This window comes from Telopea speciosissima, chromosome 2, assembly GCF_018873765.1.
Source record: "Telopea speciosissima isolate NSW1024214 ecotype Mountain lineage chromosome 2, Tspe_v1, whole genome shotgun sequence".
Lineage (NCBI taxonomy): Eukaryota > Viridiplantae > Streptophyta > Magnoliopsida > Proteales > Proteaceae > Telopea > Telopea speciosissima.
The window spans coordinates 73504389-73524693 of NC_057917.1; the positions used below are offsets into that span (position 1 = coordinate 73504389).

Consider the following 20305-nt stretch of genomic DNA (forward strand, 5'->3'; position numbering starts at 1 on the left):
TCGATCGATACTTCATCAAAGAAAAGCTGGAAGGAGGAGTAATTTGCATTCCTTTTGTTAGTTCTGATAATCAGTTAGCTGATATATTCACTAAGGGCCTGAATTGTAAAATGTTCCATCCACTGGTCTCAAAGTTGGGCATGTTTGAAATATTTGCACCAACTTGAGGGGGAGTGTTGAGAACCGTGGGATTGGAATATTGTCTCTTTGTCTTTAGGGTTTTATTATTTTTTCCCTTGATTATTTTGCCCTTGGGGTGTAACTTTATTATAAATAAAGAGGATCTTTGTCATTAAAGACAAGTCACTTCATTCACTCAAATCTAATTCCTATCTAGCCTTGGTAAGTTCAAGGGATTTTTTCCTATCATATATATATGCCTATGTTGATCGACCATGTTGACATGCTTCTTCTTCATCTAGACGACTTGCCAAAACAAATAATCTGAATTGCGGTGTTGATTACAGAAATCCAAACTTCTTGTACATTCATTTTGTGTTTATCCATTCTCCAACTCTCACTTCAAAACTATAAATTATACAGAAGTTCAACGCCGCAATACTTGGGGAAACTCTAAAAGTCTAAATATCTCCCTCAATTCTTTAAGACAGGCATCAGCTTGCTCTCTCCATTCATCCAACATATTCTCGATGCAAATAATTTTGTCCAAAAAATCAAGCTACTGACAAATCAATAAATTAGTTCCAAGATATTTATAAAACAACAAGATCTACGATGACAGTGTGACACCATAAGGCAGTAAAAGGTTAGACAATAACTAATATGGACAACTTCATAAATGGGGTACATACCTGACCAAGCTTAATTTCTCCTCTTTTAGGGTTGTAAAGCACATGGATGTTACATACAACAACTCGATTAGCATGTGAACTGCAAAGATGGAATTCCTTTTATCTTCATAGTTCAATGGATAAAAGATCTTCTTAAAAGTGTTTGAATAAAACGCACCAAACAAAGTAGAAATTGAAGCACAATGGGATCTAAAAATTGATTATTTCTTTGTTGCTCCTTTTTGCTAAACAAGTCTTCTTTCACTTTCTCACACTACTTCATAATTCATGTCTTGGAGTTCCCTGAAGAAGTTAAAACCCCAACATGGTTTTGGCCAAGGTTCTAAGACTCGGGTCTCGGTGGCATCTCGGCCAAGCCAGAAACCGAGTCGAGCCGAGATCTCGGCGAGTTGCTGCATTTTATTTTTAAACACAATGGCATGCCCAGATTTGCCAAAAAACAAGTCCAAATATGAGTTTTACTTTGGAATCCTACAAATAGGTGATGATTCTTGGACTGTTGGAGTTGAATCTTCACTTTAGCACTTGAATCTCACTTCAAACAATGCAATCCACCCAAGATTTGAAAGAAAGAGGAAGAAATTTGAGGGAGAGAGTTGTTTGAGTGTTTTCCCCTTTGTTTAGAGAGCTATGGACAGAACTATCAAGATTTCCAAGTTCTGTCCATTGCCCTCTTTTAATAAAATGGGCACATGGGTCAAATGGGCAATTAAAATGGGTAAAAAACCATGTTCTAACCCGATACCGAGATCTCACCGAGATATCGGCGAGATATTGAACTTTTAAAACTAAAAAAAAACTGGAAAAAATGTGTACCAAGAATACCGAGATCTCACCGAGAAAGTGTAGTTTTAGAATGCGTATGGCATCTCGTCTCGGGATCTCACGAAACCAAGAAACTCGGCGAGATCTCGCGAGTTCTCGAACCATGGTTTTGGCAAGGGGCGGAAAAAGAATGGAAAGGTGATTTGTGGGCCACATTTTGTTGTATTTGGGAGGAAAGTAGTGCAAGGCTATTCCTACATCAGTAATAATGTACTCATGGTCAGGCAGAAATAAAAAATATGGTCGCACATTGGGCAATGGTGGAAATTGCTTCAAAGACATACTGACAGGTCAGCTGTTTAGAGATTGGAGCCCACTGATTTTTTCTTAGTAAGTGGCAAATAGGTCGGGCGTCTGCTGGGAGCCCCCCACTAGAGGGGTTAGTGAAGCTGAATGTTGCTGGATGTCCACTTGGAAACCCAGGTCCCTGAGGTATAGGAGGGCATTATAAGAAGAGATGGTTCAATTATTGGGCTTTCTTTGGGTCCAATAGGAGAAGGAGATTTGTTGAGGGCTGAATAACTAGCACTAAAAATGGATTAGAGTTGTTGCAGCTGAGAGTACATCTTAATGCAATTGTAGAGGATGATTCAGCAAATGTGATTTGATGGATGCAGAATTCACAACATGGCTATTCTCAGTGCATAAGATCATGATGCAGATTTATCACCAAACTAGGCTTCTTTGCTTAGGAATAAGTGTAGGGTTGGGTTATATACATGTTGGGCCTTTGATCCCATGGGTTTTCAATGTAATAGGCCACTTTTATGGGCCTAAACTATGGGTAATAAGGTTGCAAACGGGATTAGTTAGTTTGTTTCTTTACTTAGTTTATTTTTTTAAGTTGTTTTGGGTTAGTTCAATTAAACCGGTCCTATGTGGTTCAATTCAAGTTGCAAGAAATTGCTAATAAGTGTTTTAGATGGGCTGGATTAGGATCCTATAAGTCCAGCCATCTTTTGAGTCTATTTCCTTCAATATTTTAGTTTCCTAATCAGTTTAGGTTACCTAATAGGTTAAGGATTGGGTTAGGCCTTTCCTTTTTAGTGTAGGAGTCTATTTTTGAGTCTTTTATATAAGGTTGTAAGAGGGGCAAGCATTGGACACAATTTTGATTAATGAAAAACTTTTTTGCTGCTCTTCTTCTCCATTGAAATTTTTTGTCTTGTGTGTGATCAAGGCTGAAGGAATCAGTGTTTGATCCGATTGACACCTTGCAGTGGGAAGCCCGGATGGTTCGAATTAGTTATTTTCTTCTCCATTGTTGTTACATTCAAGTTCTGGTTTCAAGAGTTATTCTACATCAACAACATTCTGTTCAAGTTTGTTCTTTAATTTACAAGTGTGAACCTGAATCCAACCCTAACCACTCTCTTCTTCTCCTCTAGACCATCCATAACCTGTCCAGCATAACCTAACCATCAGAAAACTACCAAACCTTGACCGAGTGTCCTTCCAGCCCTTTGGAAGACTCGATCCAACCCTGGTCCTAATCTGTCCACTCTAACTCTAGAATCTCCACTCATCCCTCCCCAAAACCTAACCTTAACTCAACCAACCTTGCTGTCGATTCTGTTCGGCAGCCTTAGACTGGTTATTTGTTAACGAGACCTTCACTGGATGACTCCCCTACATCAACTTACCCTAACACTAACATCAAACCCTAGATCCCACTAAACGCTAACCCCAAATTTGACATTTCCGTTAGTTTAACCCTAACCGAATTACCCTTTGAAGAACAGATCCTGGATTTGGCTTCTAGTATGATTTCTTTCAACCTAGGACTACATTAGATCAATTCGGCATTTAGCTTCTCATATGCATCTTATATTTCAATGGAAACCAAGGACAACTAATGAGAATGAGGTGGCGGATGAGTTAGCAAAACAAAGGGTTCTGAATCCAGATTATGTTTTAGGGATAATATATTGTTGATTATTTTAGGACCATGTGGTGCACGGGGTCATAGACCTGAGTGGTATTTCCTATGTTTTTTTTTGGGGGAGATAAAAAACAGAAAATATTTTATTCAATATAAAAAGAAATAGCAGAGTAGAAAATCCACAATTCCCTATAAAGAAAGGATCCCATATATAAAAGAGAATACAATATAGAAATCACCACTAGTCCAGTATGAGCAATGAATTCCCTGAGAGCCTTGCACCCCTACTTACACCCTCCGTAGAAGATTCCAGGTGAACGAGCAATTCACCTGAGAAGCCAAGTACTTAATGCGTCTAATGACACGAGCAAATTGCCAGGGACCTTCTAAACTGATCCCTACCCAAGCTATAATAGTGACAGAATCACCATTGACAATGATAATATGAAACCCTTTTCACAATGCAAATTGTAGCCCCCATTCTGGAAGAAGGAAGCTCCGCTCCTGATGGAATTCCCCACCCCAATGGGGCCTGACTACACTTCCAATACCTCTCTACAAACTAGGATCAGGCCATCCACACCTGAGGGCCCAGGTTGCGAAGAGATGAACTATCAAAGTATCAAAACAAAGCTTAAGTACTTCTCTAGAGGAGATCAAGCCACCTGAGCTCTTTCCTTAGGGATGTTAGATCTAATCACGGTGTCCCAATCTGTAAATAGGAAGGTGTGTAAGACATTCTGAAGAGAGGATTGAACATAGCCCAATTAGCAACCCTCAGAACTCACTTTCACCCTCTTAGTAACCATTGACTCAACTCTGAAGAGAACCCATCTCGAAATAGTTAGTTTAGTCTGTAATCAGCCTTTCTCAGCAATATAAAATTAATTATATCCCCCCAACCCCCAAAAAACCTAAAAATTGATAGAAAAAGGTTTTAGGGGTGGGTACACCCAAACCGTTAGGGAATGGTCTGTTTTGGCCACGTGTCAAAGACAGCAAATGCTATGTTTTGCTACCTACACAAATGCACTTGTACCTCTTTCTGGGAGGTGCTTCGTTGCTCTTGCTCTGCCTACCTAGGTACGCAAACTCACTACCCCATGTAATGGGGAGTCCATGCTCCTGATCCGTAGTCATGTGTAGCTTTTGGGTTTTTTTTTTTTTTGGGTGGAATTTACTAATTATGTTTATTGCTTGGTTTTAATTTCTATGTAGCATTGGGTCACTCTTATACTTCATACTCTTTAGGAATTATTCAACTTTTTCTATCCTCTAATAAATTCAGTTCATGAGGGGGAGTGGGAAGATACATAAAATCCCTCAGATCTCACCTACATTCTACAGAAGAGTTACTAGACAAACTCTATTGGAATGAGATATTCCTGAACAAACGAAAGGACCTAACAACTTGGATGAGATGAGAGAAGCTCCATGTGCCAAATTTGTAAGAATAAAAACATGGATAGATGTGTTCTGCTGTCCATGCATGTGTTTGAGAAAGATTCACAGTGAGGACACAAATTAAATGCATTATGGTTATATCAGGAAAGAACAATGCTAAGAGGACCCTTGTGTCAGCTATCTAGAGGAATCCTCCCCCTCCCCCCCCCCCCCCCGCCCCCATAATACACTTGCACCACATGGTATCCCCCAATTTCATTTCCTTCTTTTCTGAAACTTTGTGGGGATCCTCTAGATGGCTGACCCCATGGTTCGAAATTTCAACATTCACAACCTGTTTTAGTTTCAACAGTAGTCAAAATGATATGATATGATGAGGTTTGCTAGGCTGGAAAAAAACCAACACTAGAAACCTACAGGAATCGCAGTGAACCAGAAACCGAGGTAAATGACAGAAACTGAACATGGATATAACTCTCAATCCATACAACCAATGGAGCTGAATTAATATAGAATGGAAGCCCTAATGGGCAGACTATGTGGTTAAAATATCAAAGCAAGATGATGGTTAGATTGGGAGAAACAAGCAAGGGCAGAAAATAAAAACTGAAAATCCAGAATTAGAAACTCAAAGGAAAACTAGAACTCACGAGTGGCTGTTTGGATGAACACCAAACTTTGATTGAATGTAGAGGGGAAGGATTAGAACATATTAAAAATTGAAGATCATCCAACCCATGGGTTAGAAAGGAATGCAACTCTGAAGTTCTGTTCCACAGAATGGATGGAACAGAATATCACAAGGTATTCTGCAGAATACTAGATGAGAAGCAAAAGCAAAAATAGGACTAAGAAGTAAGAATAGAAGATAAATAGAAGTTTGAAATCACCATTACAGGCCACGGTTGACAATACATGGTTGCTGGAATTTCTACAGAACAATGCAGAAGGAGGAAAGAAGATGAATTAGAAGAAAAGAAGAAGGGGATATGACGATAGGCTTAACCACTCATGGCCTGAGGGAAAGGCTTCACCACCAGTCCCAAACCAAGGATTCACCACATTGGGTTGCACTTGCTTCAACTCAAGAGCAACTCTCAGCATCACCACCAAAGAGAAGACATTCAATTGATCAGGCCTAAATATGTGGGCAGCATGGCCCCCCTCCTTCATTTATTGTAGCTGATACTTGATAGCTACATCATAAAAATAGAAAATTCTTCTAAATAGAAAGAGATCCTTTACAATATGGCAACTCTAAAAAATTAGAAAGTCTAACAAAAAGGAAACAACTAAATAGCAATACTAACTTAGTCTAGAACTAACTACCATTACAACTTGGTAACTATTATAAAGTAGAAACTAACTACTAAATCCCGTATAGACCTTAAATCCCTAACATATGGGCTTATAGGTCCATTACAATAGAAAACTCAAAATTACTTGGCTCATGACACATACCCATTGGGGACTTGAATTTGGGCCCAACTTATTGAATCGCGGGGTTCAACTTGACCCAAAAAACTGAACCAAACCCAAATCCAAAAAAATTATCTCCCAAGGGATGTGATCTGCATCATGATATGGCATGCGAATTGAGGTGTCTTCAATGTTTTAGTTTTTTTCACCGAAATGGACCATATTTCGGTGCTATTTCAGTGGTATATTTTGGTTTCGACCAGGATTGAAATCCCAGTTGAAACCAAAATCTTGAACCTTAGCTAACCTTGGGGTCCCCTAGACAATTCCCACCAGGAAATAAGGAGGGAAAAAAAAAAGAGTGCATCTCCATTGCCTGGGCCTACAATGTTGTTTTATATGTAATTTTTTTTATGATATCAATCTCAATTCTAAATTTTATCAATAACATTCACCAAGAACCCTCCTACTCTCAACTAAACAATCTTGTGACATCCAAATACAGATCAAAATGTGCAACTACTAGTTAAAAAAGAGATACAAAGAGGGGAAAAAACAAGTTTGAAGCAGATCCTAGGGATACCTTGGGAAAGCCGCAGTCCCATTTTCACTAGCATTTGAACTGCTTGACTGATCAAAACAAGGAATACCACTAAGTTTCTGATCATGTAAAAAATACCACTTAGAAATAACAAGAAACCATTTGAAAAATATTTGAATATGATTTCAATGAAGGTTAAGATCCAACGTACCTCTAGAACACAAATCTGGGCAACATTATCACGTAGTCCAAGCTTATTGAATTCAATGGACTCCTCGTGCAGCAACTTGAATCTGATATGAAAATGATGCTATGATAATTACTAATTAGGGATCATCCCAAGATATAATCTCCCTTGAAGATGACACATGCTAGAATTAGGAAGCAGAATTTGTCTTAAATCTAACAATATCATGGAAAAGGAAATAAAAGACAGTGGAGGTTTGGGGGGGGGGGGGGGCAAAGTTTAATGGCTTAGATATACCCTTGGTTACAAGCATGAATTGGAAACATATTTACAAATAACAGCCGCATTGCAGAAGCTTCAGGTCAAACAGTAGCATACATGGTAACATCATCACTGCAAAACTATAGGCAATTTACATTACATGCATGCATGCACATCAGAACAAATAGATTGGAGATAGGTCATATAAAGAAGAAGCATTAAAAAGGGGGAAAAAGGGAGAGGGAGAAAAGGCTGGGAGGCGTGGAAATAGATTTGGACTGTGTCAGTGTGGCAGATAGGACTAGTAGAGTCCCGACACAAACACCTCTCTTAAATAGAAGGATGATATTAATTTTGGAAGGAAGAAGAGAACGGAGCCTCGCCATCCTAAGAATCATCTTTTTTTCAATAAAAAAAAAACATACCCAAGAACCATATGAAGTGATACCATCATGAGCATAGTTGTCATGGTGCCACGGTGAGCCAAGGCACCGGCCAGGAGTCTTGGGGCCTAGGCACCAAGGCGGTCTCATAGGTGAGGCCTTATTGGTCAAGGCATGCATATAAAGGGGGACATTTCAGTTTATGTTAGTACTGACTGTTTACTAATATCTTAACCAAGCTATGTTAATATTTAGTCTACTCAATAGTAATACATAATACAAAGTATTTTAAAAAAAAAAGACATGAAGCATTTACCTATCAATAAATGATCATTCATCACCACCAAAACAAGCAATAAATGATCAAGGAAGTATTCATTTTTGCAATCACCACAATTTTGGGGCTTAATTATATTCATTCTTCCAATTTTAACCCTTTAGTTTTACTTTTTCCCGTTTTAAACCCCCTTAAAGATATGACAAGCTGCTTCAATATGCACCATAAAAGCATACAACCTATAAATGAGTAAAAAAATAAAATCAACCCAAAATGGACCCAAATAGGTCAAAGCTTGGCCAAGGTGAGGGCCAAGTTGTAAACAACTAAGCAAGTGAAGCACCTCTAGCCTAGGTAAGGCTTAGGTGGCCTTGACAACTATGATAATTAGGGATAGCACTGGAGTGGAGTAGTCAAACCCAGACCCACTCCATTCAAGGCATTGCCCAACCCGGCTTCACACTGTCCCATGAAAAATGCACGAGGACTTGTTAATTTTACAAGGCAACCGGGGTGGGGCCCTGCGGATTGAGGCAGGGAACCAGGGAGGAGTGGGTCTCCTTATGCTTTTTAAAACCTGCCCTCCCCACAACCGATCTTGGTCAGACCAGGGGTATGTCTCCTGTTAAATCAACCCCATTGCCATCCCTAATGATAATTAGAGAGGTCACAATTAAAGAAGCTCTAATTCTTGCTGTTTCTTCCCAGCCATGCAGTGCCCTTATTTTCTGTATTATTGTGTATTATGCATTATGCATATAGAATATGTACAGACCACACAATCCAACAGATAATGTGCATCATCTCTCGCAATATTTTTGAGACTGCCTGAACTGATGATCATAGCATATCAACAGAGAGAATAGTTTTGTAACAAGAAAATCAAAAAATTATTATGTCATAATTCTCATCTTTTGAGTTTTGAGAAGATGATTGCTTTAAGAGGAAGACATGAATCTCCTCCTGATTATTCAGGGCAGGGAAAATAATTGAGAGACTTTAACCCTTCACCGTAGTTATAAAAAAAAAATTTCCTCTTTTTCCCATTCAGTTTCCATGGGATGACCTGGGAAGTCCAAAACTGGTACCCTTCAAGTCAGAAACACTATGTGCTCCAACCATCAACTTCTAGACATGAAAGTCGAAAGACATTTTCAGTCTAAAATTCTATGTTTAAAACACTATGTGCTCCAAGTATCCAAGCCCATTTGTAGCAAGTTACTCTTCAATTGCTTCAATGGTTCAATGTCATCTAGCAGCATGAAGCTGTAATAAAGTAATTTATTAAATAAAAATATCAGATACCACTAATGAAATGGAATAAAACAGTAAATTTTCAAAAACAGCATAAACTAGGTCTATTTTCTGTAAGATAAATTTGCTTCGTTCCTAAGCACATCTTGCCCCATCCCCTTTCTCTTAACAACATATGAGGAAAGACAAATAGCAAAACAAAATGACAAACATCATTCAGACAGAACTAACTAAGCTCAATATGTTTCACAAAACTAAATCAAACCTACACAAACTCAAAAGTCAGGGGATAAAATTGAGCAGCAAGAAATATTACCTTGTTCTTCGCCAAAAAATTGCACATCCATCGACTGCATTACCAGTTCGCATCTGCAAATTCAAAAAAAAAATGTAAGATAAAAAACAATAAAAAATCTAGGTTCATGTTATCTATATGACAAAACTCTATAGTTTGGGTTCATGCTTTAAGGGGTCCTTTATTACAGAAGCGCAAGAGTAGATATTGAAAGTAGCAAAAGAGAAAATCCTATATTTATCAAGTACATGGATTAAACTTTAAAGTATCGCACCGTGTCATATTGGTCGATACATATCGGTATCGGTAGGTACCGATACGATACAGGCCGATACGTATCTATTTTTTTGAAAAAAAAAAGGGGGAATCGATAGGTATCATACCAATACAGCTCAATACGGTACGCTCTATCGATACGTGCTGATACTCAATGATACGCCCATTTAAGGGTTTTTTATAAATAAAAAAAATTAACTATCAATACATATTGGCCGATACACCACAATACGCCAATACGGTGCGATAGGTATCCAGCACCATTAAAACCCAAAATGGGCTTCCGTTCGCAAACCAGAGAACAGAACACAGTGCCTAGTGGGCTCTTTTTCACCCAAATTTTTAGCCCCTCTTATTCCTCTTCTTTCAAATCGGTGAGTTGGGGCTTTGATTCTTGCTGAAAAACGAATCAAATCAAGCAAACAAACTTCAGTTTGGTTGAATCAACATTCATAAATCTTGGATTGAAGAACTCCACAGAAAAGGTATGTTTCTCAAAAACATGATTTTTGTGCTTAAATCTTTACTTTTAGACCTGTTTTGTTTGCATTAGTTATATGGATTTAGGTATAAATAGCAAAATCATAGCATCAAATGAGTTTCAACCACCACGACACTCTTCGTATCAACAGAACATTACTACATGTAAGAAACCTCATCCTTTACAACAATTTCAACTGAATGCACTTGTCTCATGATACATAGTTCTCCATTTAAGAGTTTAGACATGATATATGTTATATATTGCTCATTTATAGTGTTTTTGTTCCAAAATTGTGTATTTCCATGTGTACCTTGACCATTTCTATGTGTATCTTTAGCGTACCTAGCATATCTGCGATACGATATGATACATCTCTTAAAATCAACCCGCCGATACGATACGCGATACCGATACTTTAACCTTGGTCAAGTATCAATATACCATCGAATATGTAACTTTACAACTTGTTCACATTATTAGAAAATGAAAAGTGAACTAATTAAGCTGCATTTTGATATCCTCTTTCTTAACAGAAAAAATAAGTCAATACAAAGAGTTGGATTTGGTTCAAAGCAGGAAGGGTACTGCCCAGGATTGTATGCTGAAAAGTCAAAGGAGAGCATGGAGCAGCTTGTGCTGTGTCCTCATAGATTAAGAATAAATCTAGCATTCAATTGCTCAGAACTTCTATGAGTTTGATGGAATGATCTCTTTTACTGACATTTTTTCCCTGGTGGAATAGCTTCGATTTATTAACATTCATATAAGAGTCCTGCACATGCAGTTTATGGCATAAATGCAAACCTACTTCTAACTGTTCAATGCAGTCATCTTTATGTAGCATAGGTTCAAACACAGCAGCCAAGTTCCATGGCTACATTGAAAGCTACAACTGTGCTAAACGACAGTGCCTTGAGCACAATCAAAGCAGTTTCAGGAAGAGAGCTACTCACCCAATCAATGCACAACAATCAACCAAGTATTTTGGAAATTCAGGTCTCCTTTCAGTAATAGTATTAATTAATTGAGATTTAGAGGTAGTTCCAACATCCAACTTGAAAGATTTTGATTCAAAGAGGAAATATCCAAAAGTTAAAGAAGAAATACCTCCCCCTCCCCCCCCCCCCCCAAAAAAAAAGAAAAAGATAATGAGAAACAAGAACCACAGATGGAGGAAAAAACTAAAGAAAACCAAAAAAAAAGACAACAAATAAACTAGCACAATGGCAGCATAGAGAACCCACATTAAATCCTGTTTAGAGACACCATTTTTGGTGAGAGTATCAGCATAATTGTCCAAGCTGAGCATCAAAGTCTCATCAACATGAGACACACCTCTCTAATATAGTGATATTATTGATGTTGAACAGAAAGGGCTGTCTCTTCAAATAGCAGGTCCACTAGTCACATCAGAAATCTAGTGACAAATTAAATCACATGCTCTGACCTCAATAAGAAATCCATCAGTAGTATCAGGTTTTGTTTCTCTCAGAAAATTGAGAGATTCCACCAGCTGACCACACATGATCAGAGAATCATCAGATATTGTAGTCTCTATATGGCTCCTTTTGTTTCTTATTTCACCCATGCAAAACCACACGAAGTTTTTTGTTATCTGACTCCCCCACAAATAGGTTCTTAGGCTTATCATAACGCCGGGGGGAGGGGGAAGGGAATGCTATATTTCTCTCAACTCTCCTAGGCCATCGACATTTATGAATCTGCAAAAATTATTCCAATCAGTGATTAGATCACTTTTAAGTGTCTCGCAGCTCCAGAAGAATCTTTCTCTGAATTTGCCCAATTTTCTTAACTACTCCCACCACAACGATGAAAACCAATAGATTGTAACTTGTAAGTTTGTGAAAGAGAATTTAATGAGGGTTATCCTAACTTTGAGGAATGCATAGTTTGCTTTTTGCTATTTGTCCAAGGCTGCAATTTCTCAGCGATTTTCCTAAAGACTCGGTCCAAATTCCAAAATGCAATGGATGTAGGCCTGGCCCTGAAGAGCATGCAAAGGCATCAAGGTGTCACCCTTCAACCTCACAGTCCCATATATCTGCCCGAGACAGAAAACACATTCATGTTGCTCCTGGTCACCAGTTTCCAGAAGCTGACCTTTAAGAAATAGGTAATTTTTTCAAAGCATTTCCAATAAGATTACAAGGCAAAGAAGTTAGCCAAATAAATCAGGATATTTTTGGAGGTAAAAACCATATTTATTGGAGAACTGATGATAAATAATGGTAGTACTATCCACAACCTAAAAATTAAAACCATTATGCTCTCATGACATACTCTAAAACCTCTTAAAAGGTCCAAACTCTTATCCTAGTTGAGGAACTTACAGATGAATTCCAAAAGTAGTGAAACAGAAGAAGCGAGAGGGTTCATCCTGCTCCAGGTTGTGAACAAACACTTGGGGATCCACTTACAATAATAATAAACAATGTAGGTTGTGCAACCACGCATTAGGGATCCACTTGCTGTAACAACAAACAACATAGATTGTGCAACCATGCATTCACTATATCCAATTTCTTTCACTGTTTGCTGAAAAAATGAGAGAAGAATATTTTCCATTAAAATGTACCTTCCAAATGCCATCATATCCTTGGAGTTTTAGAGCCTCCTCTAAGTCTTGAAATCTATCAACTTCCTGAAACATGGAAGACAACAAGATGTCGGATGTACACATTAAATCACATGAAGAAATATCATGGCATATAGACATGGCAAAGATTCTTGTGGGAGATATCTAGGGGTCTCTTTGGTATCATTTTTATTTTTGTTTATGACCTATTTAAAAGAAGTCATTAATGAAACCAATTTTAATAAAAAAAAAGAAAATTGTTTGGTGAACATTAGACAAATAGAGTATGGAATAAGAAATCGTTTGGTAACTACCTAGGTGTAAATAATTTTTGGGAAAAAGAACACTGCATGGTCGGGCGCCCCTACGCCTAGACACAGGGTTGACAAAATGACCACCCTGCCCCCCATGTTCGATGCCTGTGTGCACGCTCCTATTGGCCCTCGCGTTGGGCCATGAGACCAAGCATCGTTCTCTCTCCCATCATTTTTTTAACATTTTTGAAGAAATGGGCCCAAATTATGGAAAGTTAGCCTTCTATGAAGACATGGGCCCAAAGCCCATATACAGTTTAAATATTGGGCGAAGGGATTCCCCCTTCCTCCATCTTCTATCTTCTTCACCAAACTGTAATCTGTTACAGGGTGGGGGTGGGGGTGGAGGTGGAGGGAAGGGGCTTGGGGTGGGAAGGGTGAGAAATGCAGTTTTCTCAACCGATAAAACCCTCTCTTCCCTTATTCTTAATTTTTCCCTTCTTCAAGTTCAATCTCAATGGATAACTCAGTTTCTAGCAGATTAACTCGCTCTCTCCGGACAGTGATCGCAAGAAAACATCCCCACGGTGAATTACCAGTCTTCTCTGATTGGAGATCATATTTTCATGCATGGTTTGAGAACTCGCGAGATCTCGGTTTTTTTGAGAAACCGAGTCAAGTTCCAATACGATATTAAAAAGTACACTGGATCTCGGATCTCGAGTCAACCCAAAACTCGACCCATCTACCTCTTGTTTTACTTACCTAACTCGACATATCTCGGTCGAGTTCTATCCAAAGCTCCCAACACTACTCTCTTCTTCCCCATTTGAAGCTCCTTCTTCAAAACTACAGCAACACTATGACATGGGAATTCTTTGTGGATCGTGTTGGGACTAAATACATTAACATACACATTTTATGTAACATTTGTTTAAAGATTGATGTATTGTACACTTTAAGTCTTTAACATTTCTAATGCTTATTTAAGTTGTTTACATTAATTGAATGTTTTGATTGCTTTCTATTACTAAATTATGTGTAGAGTAGGGTATTTTAGTACGTCGTTGCCTACCAACCTATGGTCCAAAGTGAAACTCATATTTGGACTTTGTTTTTGCAAAATCTGATAGTGTCATTGTGTTTCAATGGCCTAAAATAGGTTGAATACCAAGTTTCAGACCCAAACTAGGTCTAAAACCCACCGAGTTGAGGCTTTGAGTCGGAAAAAAAAATGCACCAACTCGTCAAGATCTCGGCGAGATCTCGACTCAACTCGGTTTTTCCAAGGGTCAAGTTGGTACCGATTTCCAAGTTTTAGTACCTTGTTTTCATGACTAGTAACTCTTCAGCTTCTCGGTTTATGTTTTGTTAGGGTATTGATTGCTTATCATGAAGAGCTAGGTTCTGGAATCTTATGGCTTCGAAAACTAGACTTTTGAAGCTGGCATCTAATTTCCCTTTTAATTCTCTTTCTTCTTTTTTTTTTCATATATTTTGTGCATTAAGTATGAAAAGATTAAGATCTTATGATGATGATCTCGATTCGATTGGGGAGAGAGGGGTTTGCAAAGTGGGGTAGGAGGGATCAAGACCCAGACTGTTTACATCGACAACACTGGGAAATGAAGCAGAGTTGGGGTTAACGAAGATACGAGGTTTAATATCGACACTGAGCGAGGGAGCAGAGGAGGGGTTGGGGCTTGCCTTTCTATTAACAAAAGCAAATGACTATTACACCACTCAATTTTGGGACTTATGAGCACATGCTCATTAAAGTGTCCGCATAAATGGCCAAAAATGATTTTTTGCCATAATAGATAAATGAGTCTTGACCCTATTATGGATTTTTTTTATTATCCCGATTTACATTAAATAGAAATAGAGTCCATAAATGATACCAAACACTTGCAAAAACATTTTTCTGTTAGAAAAAACAAAAATAAAAAATGATACCAAAGAGAGCCAAGGTTTATTAATAAATAAAAGCACCATGTGCATAAAAACAAAGTTAGAAAATAAGAATAACCTCAATAAAAATAAATAAAACTGATTATTTTGGAACAAACCAAAGGAAGCTAAATAATGCAAAATCTTTAGGCAACCAGCAATCTTCAGGTTTAAATTGATTTTTGATGTAGTTGCCTTAGCCTGGTTGGACCAACATGACCCACTTTGGAAGCCCAAACCAAGGACTGGTCCTAAACCGGAGCTGATGCAGTTGCCTTAGCCTGGCTGGACCGACATGACCCACTTTGGAAGCCCAAACCAAGGACTGGTCCCAAACCGGTTTTCTGGTCTGGCAAGGGCGGTAGTTCACTTAGGAGTTAGGATGCAATATTTAGTTTGGTTTATTTTATTTCATGGGTAGATTACGCAGGAGTATCTTAGGTAGTTTCCTTTCTTTAGCTATGGTCTATTTTAGTAGTTTCCATTTGGGTTGTTTCTATTCCTATGCAACCCTATTCTCTATTTATTCATTGTAATCGTAGGAGAGCAACAGATTTGAAGATTTGATTAATGGAAGTTATTTGTGAAGCTCTATGAGAGTGAATGCGTGAACGTGAGTTCCCTCTTCCCTTTCCCCTCCTTTCTTCTAATTCTTCTACTGTTCTCTCTCTGTGAAGCCCACCACAGCAGACCACCCCCCTGGTCCTGCATTAGTTTTGTATGTGCAAAGTGCAAACAAGATAACTACAGTACCAATCTCCCCAAGGATGTAAACAGATAGTCGAAAATCCGAATTCTAAAAATCACATTCGTATCCATATTTGGAAAATTACTATCCAGAAACTATCCATATCCGTCTGAAAATTAATCGGATACGAATTCAGATGACCCAATATTTGATCAGATATTATCCAATTTGTTTACCTCTCCATTTATAGAATTAAGTAAATATTAATTTTATGATACCATAAATGGTAATACTTGTAAGTGGACAGCTGGACCGCATTAATTTAATTTAAAATTAAAGAAACCATAGTGGAGACGTGGAGTGGAGCACTCGAGTTTTCTATTCATTCCTTCGTTTTTGTACTTCAGTATTTGACTATTTGCACTGTAGTCTCTACTCTCTAGACTCTAGAGTGTTCAATGAATCAGTGTTCTTTCTTCTCTTTTCGGTCTACTTCACTTTGTGTTTTTGATGTCCGTGTTCTTTCGTCTTCTTGATCCGGACCCGAGATCAAGAGGGAGAAGGCAGAAGGAAGAGACAGCGACAAGATTTACCTTTACTGTCCTGGAAAGTTTATGATCTGGAGGAGATGCTGCTGTTGGGTGGAGGAGCTTGTGGTGGGAATCCCACTTGTAGCGGCTGCATCCCCCCTCTCCTCCTCATGTTAACTTCTTTGCAGACATCGAAGTTGCAATATTTTCTGTTCAAATGCATATCAAGCCCATGCATCAGAAGTTTGATAAAATCCTTCTACAGATCTGAAGATTTAGTGGAGAAATTAGATAGTGTGATGATCAACAAACGCCTCTGCTTCACAGATTTGCCTTTTTTCTGCTTTCCGACAGATGCCATCTTCGAATTTATGCTTTACAGGGTCCCGGTGGTCGGAATCGTGAGATCTCTTCAATGGAATCTTGTTGCTGGAGATGGGTATTAACATTTCGAATCGAATATCCAGGATATCCGTCATGTTAACGAATTCGAATTCGAATTCGATTAAGGTTTTATATATCCGTTTGGATAAACAGACAAATCCAAATATTGAACTTGTTAAGCAGATTCAGAAATGAAATTGTTATATTGAAGCCGTTTCCATCCCTAACCCCCCCCCCCCAAAAAAAAAGTAAAAGAAGAAGCCAACAATGAGCAGAAGTTCTAATTGTTAAGCGAAGCAAAGGTTCAAGAAATTAGAGGGAAATTTAGGGTACGCTAGGCTATAGAGTTAACATCAATAGGAAAAATGTAAAATCTGATGGAGGGAATTAAAAGGAATGCATGTGAAGGAATAACAAGATCATTTAAGGTGATGGTTGAAATTAGAGCGGCCGCCTGGTTTAGGAACGTCTTCTACAAGGTTCTTGGTTGACTCTCAGGTAATTTCTTGAATAAGGATTAAAGCTAGGTTGCTTTCTGCTGTACAAAAGAAAAAAAGAGCCTACAGTGGAACAGCATTGAGGTTATGAAAGTTCTAGACCAATTTGTGTTAGTATCTCTAGCACTTTACAATAAGAAGTTTTCTCAGAATATTATCTGAGAAAACTCTGGCTGGGAGTGTAGTTGATTGTTCCTTCAAAAATGCATCGCTAGAAGAACTGAACCATAAACAACAGCCTCCAACTTCAATTTGGAAAAGGGACAGAGAAGTGGGAACCTAACAGAAGAGGTTCACTATAAGCTCGTGTGTCTTTTTGTAAGTAATTGATGTAGGTTCATCATAGATATTGGCTTATTTCCTTAGAAATAAGCCTAGGGTTGGGTTATATACATGTTGGGCCTTTGTTCCCAAGGGTTTTCTATGCATTAGGCCACTTTAATGAGCCTAAACTAGGGGTGCATAGGTTGCATACGGGATTAGCCCAATACTTAGTTTATTTTTATGTTTTCTAATTGAACCGGTTCAAATTGGTTGCATCCAATTGGTTCAATTTAAGTGATCATGAGACTTGGTTAAGTGGTCATGTGATGTAAGTTGGGCTGGATTAGGACTCTATAAGTTCAGTTATGTTTTGAGTCTATTTCCTTGAGTATTTCAGTTTCCTAGTCAATTTAAATTACCTAATAGGTTAGGGATAGGATTAGGCCATTCCTTTTTAGTGTCTAAGTCTATTTTTGAGTCTTCTATATAAGTTTGTAAGGGAGGCCAGCATTGTACACGAATTTGATTAATGAAAAGCTTTTGTTTGCTGCCATTGTTGCTACCCTGCTCTGTTGAGTGTTGCTCCTTGTGAGTGTACATCCTTGTGGTTCTATCAAGGTGGAAAGGGACTGGTGGAATCCGGTTGACTCTTTACACCGTGACGGCTAGGAGGATCTTCTTCAATTCGAAAGTGGCTATATCCTTCACATCTGTTCAAGCTGCTGCCAGTGGAATCTCCAGTAAGTTTGACACCCAATTTCTTCTTCTAACCCCTCCATTCCCTCACTCCATTAAACCCTAAAACCTGCAACCGATTCTGCCCCTAACAGCAGAATTGTACAACCCCTTCAAACCCTAATCTCTTTACATTATTAGGATCCCCTAAACCTGCATATTAAAACCCTATAAGCCCCTTTCCTAAAATCTACCCCTAAACCCTAGATTTTACAAACAGTCCATTTTCATAAGGCCTCCTACCCGAAACCCTAGATTTCCAATTTCATCCAAATCCATCCAAACCAAGCACATCTTTACCAAATAAACCCTAGTTCGAAACCCTAACCCTAACCCTAACTTTTGCCCTAATTAACCAAATCTGCCCATTCGGCCAACCCTATTACATAACCCTATTCCCCTGGTTCCTAGTGGGATTTCTCCTATCTAGGACTACATTAGTAACCCTTCATATTCATGTGGCAGAAAGAATCAAAAATTATTTGAAGTTCCAGCAATGGTTTTATACAAATAAAAATTGGAATTGCATTAAAATCAATGAAAAATTAAAATATTGAAAGAAAAAAAAAAAGTAAGCATGTTTGCATGGTGACATCCAACTGTTTAGAAGATTAGCTTCAATTAGGTTTATAAGGTAATGATGGAGCTACTTTACATACTGCTTGGAAAGTGAGGAAGCTCAAGCAGATACTTAAAAGAAAAAAATAGAACTTCGAGAAAATTCAGTACAACCATGGATAAAGAAGCGGCTGCAACATTTGCTTCAATTAAAGATGATAATCCAGAACACTGTAATTTGTTAATCCTTACCTGGAAACACATGATGTCAGGTGACCACAGTCCAAGCTCGAAAATTATGTTTCTCACTCGCCGCTGCCAGTCTAAGATATGTCTTGGTATGTGAAAGTAAAGCTCCCGGCGATGGTTCATGGCCAGGTAGTCAGCAAGTATATTGTATGACAGGACAATGAAACGCTCTGTAAATCACCACAAAGTAGTAAACTTTTTGCAGCATTTCACCCCCCGGGGGGGGGGGGGGGGGGAGAGAAGAGGAGGGGGAATGCAATATAATTACGATAGCTACAGTTCTTGTTCAAATATGAATATAAAACTGAATTGCAATCCAAATTGTTTCAAATAGTGATTCGGATACCAAACACTAAATTCTTCAAACCTTCGCATCCAAAGAATCTTACGAATGAACTCAATAGAGCCTAAAATTTCAGCGGAAAGCAATACCACAGTGAGAGGGAGGCTGTTTCAAAGCGTATTCCCAATTTCTGAAATCCAATGGTTTCGGTCTCGGGGGAGGTGGTTGGCCAACAGGCGGCCGTGGACGGAAATTTTGCGGCGGAAACCTGCCAGGTCTGCCAAAACGACCTCTCTGTCCCTGCCGGAATCCGTAATTCGCATCCCTCACAGAGCTGAAATGTGAATCCCCGCTCACGAGTGGCTCTGTATTGTCGTTCGGTCGATCCGAAAACCCTCGCCGCCACAACCCCCGACCACCTCGACACTGTTAACAGATATAACGGATAGACTGTCAGAGGAATGCAATTGCTCCGCCAAATATCTTTCAATAAACAAAGACAATCTTTTTGAATTTATTCATTGATAGAGTACTTACAGATGCGCGGGAAAAAGACATGGTTGCGTCAGCGGCGGCAGCAGCAGCAAAGCATTGGAAAGAAGAAGAGGCGGCGAACCTCATGGCTCACACACAGTTCCTGCTGAATCCATTACAAGAAAACTTTAGTTTCTTCTTCTTATCCTCTCTTTCTTCCCATTAGTGTTGGTGAGGTTCCATCCCTGTAGTGTTGGTGATGGTTTCAACTTCTAATGGTGTTTTAAGCTGAAGGCCTATTAACTCTTTTAGTAAAGTAGTGTTCTGTCAACTCAGTACCGAAATCGGATCGTACTGTATTACAGGTATCGTATCATATCGAACATATTCGATATAGTATTGGTATGAAAAATGGTACAATACTTGATATGAAATGGTATGAAGGTTGAAACTATCGGTACATATCGATACCGTACCAAATTACCAAATATCAATACCATACCGAAGTGAAAGCATATATATACGTTTATATGTATTTCATAT

The 20305-nt window shown here is 38.6% G+C and overlaps 1 protein-coding gene across 2 annotated transcripts in view; it reads right to left on the reverse strand.

The window, feature by feature from the left end:
* LOC122651733 (carbon catabolite repressor protein 4 homolog 6) overlaps positions 1 to 19912 on the reverse strand; it is a 34762-nt gene extending 14850 nt beyond the window's left edge. For both annotated transcript variants that reach the window (XM_043845245.1, XM_043845244.1), the window contains exons 1-8: positions 19826 to 19912; positions 19438 to 19714; positions 19009 to 19175; positions 12897 to 12962; positions 9562 to 9614; positions 7095 to 7176; positions 6926 to 6972; positions 813 to 891 (exon numbers count right to left, since the gene is read on the reverse strand). In XM_043845245.1, coding sequence (XP_043701180.1) covers positions 813 to 891; positions 6926 to 6972; positions 7095 to 7176; positions 9562 to 9614; positions 12897 to 12962; positions 19009 to 19175; positions 19438 to 19714; positions 19826 to 19909 — 855 coding nt within the window. In that variant the 5' untranslated portion in view covers positions 19910 to 19912. The remainder of the gene's footprint in view (positions 1 to 812; positions 892 to 6925; positions 6973 to 7094; positions 7177 to 9561; positions 9615 to 12896; positions 12963 to 19008; positions 19176 to 19437; positions 19715 to 19825) is intronic.
* Between the last annotated feature and the right edge of the window lie 393 nt (positions 19913 to 20305).